Consider the following 1,991-nt stretch of genomic DNA (forward strand, 5'->3'; position numbering starts at 1 on the left):
AGTTTTGTTTTGTAGAAGAATAGGACACATTGCTGGCAGATTGTTCTAATACAAGTTGCATAATACCTAGTTTTCTGTAAGTCTAATGCATGTCTCGTCTCAACCTCTTGGATAACAAGAAATTACTAATAGAATTTTTGTAAGTTTTAGATAGATTGCAGAGAGAACTTGAAATACTATACTTGATTACCTTACAAATTTCACTGATATTTTCTTTATATTTTGGTCATTCTCTCAGTATTCCTAATCTAAATCAGGTTGTATTTATACACTTTGCTATTACACTTTGCTATTTGTCATCAAAATCATCATTCTTCGATTTAATTAACGTCGCAGGTAGATTTGTCAACACTGAGAGCACTGCTCTCTGTGTCTCGACCATCCACTTGCAGGCTCGGAAACATAGCAGGAACTGAAATGTACTGTGACGGGCAGCAATACCCAAACTCAATCTCTTACCCTGACATTTTGATATTGAAACTGGGTTCCCCAATCTATTTTGCCAGCTCTGGCTACCTTAGAGAAAGGTACATATAACCGCAGTGATTAGCAAAGTCTCACTATTGTCTATTGCTGATGGAGTATTAAACCACATCACTTTACTATAAAATTAACTGACAGAATCATGAGGTGGATAGAGGAGGAAGAAACACTGCAATATCTGATTCTGGACATGGGCGGTAAGCCTTCTTTCTTGTTGAAAATAATTATTATCAGGTTCAGATGATATCAAATTAAGGAAAATAGTAAAATAAAAATAACCAGTTTTTGCACTTTTGAGCACAGGAGTGACTTCCATTGACAGTGATGGGATTGGCATGCTAGTAGAACTCCATAAACATGTAGAAAGAAGAGGCATCAAGGTATAGTAAGGAATCAAATAAAGAATATAGAATCATGTTGTTTGTTCCCTTTCTTACTTACGGAAGCTTTTAGTATATATACTTGCACTTTGACACAAATCAGGTTTAAGAATGAAGGAAGAATCTTTCATTTTGTTCTTTTGAAAATTTATTATGTTAATATAAGTAGAATCTTTTTGAAGATAGTGTGAATAAATTATTTTATATATTCCAAGAAAAATCATAATAATCTACTATACACCTGCATCACTATATTTAGCTTCTTTCAAATCAGTTGCCTTATAACAGATTATTTCAAATGTGCAGATCAAAGAAGCTGAGTAAACAAGTAAAAATTACTAGCAAAAGGTTACTTATCTCATTTTCAATCTCTATTTGAGTAGAATTTACAGCATCTTTAATTTCCCTTATGTAAGCAACAAACTGCTTTATATCCACATTGACTATTTTATTCTATTCAGCAAGAGAACTAGAGAATCAATTAAATGGTGAGAGGACAACCAAGAAGGATGTTGCAAAGTTCCCAAAGCCTCCAGTGGCACCTTTAAGATGGAGGCCTCCTTTATAAAGAATAACCAATCATTTGTCACCCTCAGGACATCAAACAAGCAGAGGTGCCCATCCAGTAATAGATAAAGAGAATTGTCTATTAACAAATAAAATTACTGGGGAAGATTTAGTTAAATCTCTGCACAGAGCAAGAAGGATAATGTTGGCACCAGTAAGAAGAATATTTGTGTACTATCTATTACCTTTTGATATTGTAAGAAGAATAGTTATGTGTAATTTGTGGATACTGACTTGATGTGCACAATATCTATTATCTTTTTATGTTGTAAGAAGAATATTTATGTGTTGGTTATATGGATATTGACTTGGTGTGTTTAGATATATCGGTGCATTTTTATTTGTGATTTTCTTAGTGAATTAATAATATTAACTTAATTTTATGATTTGCTTGGTGATAATATTGGTGTTTAACTATTTCAGAAATCGAATTTATGTCATTAAACAATACTGATATTACATCGATTTTCCACCGCTGTAAAATCGGTGTCCTTAACTAATATTATATCGGTCGTATACCGCTGTCAAAACTGGTATTATTAATATATAATATTACATCGG

The 1,991-nt window shown here is 32.6% G+C and overlaps 1 protein-coding gene across 1 annotated transcript; it reads left to right on the forward strand.

Moving 5' to 3' along the window:
* Positions 1 to 330: 330 nt before the first annotated feature.
* LOC122004344 (sulfate transporter 3.1-like) lies at positions 331 to 1,586 on the forward strand (the record flags this gene model as incomplete). The annotated part of the gene is made up of 5 exons (XM_042559248.1): positions 331 to 527; positions 622 to 680; positions 787 to 863; positions 1,170 to 1,211; positions 1,325 to 1,586. Coding segments are annotated over 4 exons (351 nt in total), but the record flags the coding sequence as incomplete, so codon positions are not given.
* Positions 1,587 to 1,991: the final 405 nt, after the last annotated feature.

Source organism: Zingiber officinale, chromosome 7B (genome assembly GCF_018446385.1).
Source record: "Zingiber officinale cultivar Zhangliang chromosome 7B, Zo_v1.1, whole genome shotgun sequence".
Lineage (NCBI taxonomy): Eukaryota > Viridiplantae > Streptophyta > Magnoliopsida > Zingiberales > Zingiberaceae > Zingiber > Zingiber officinale.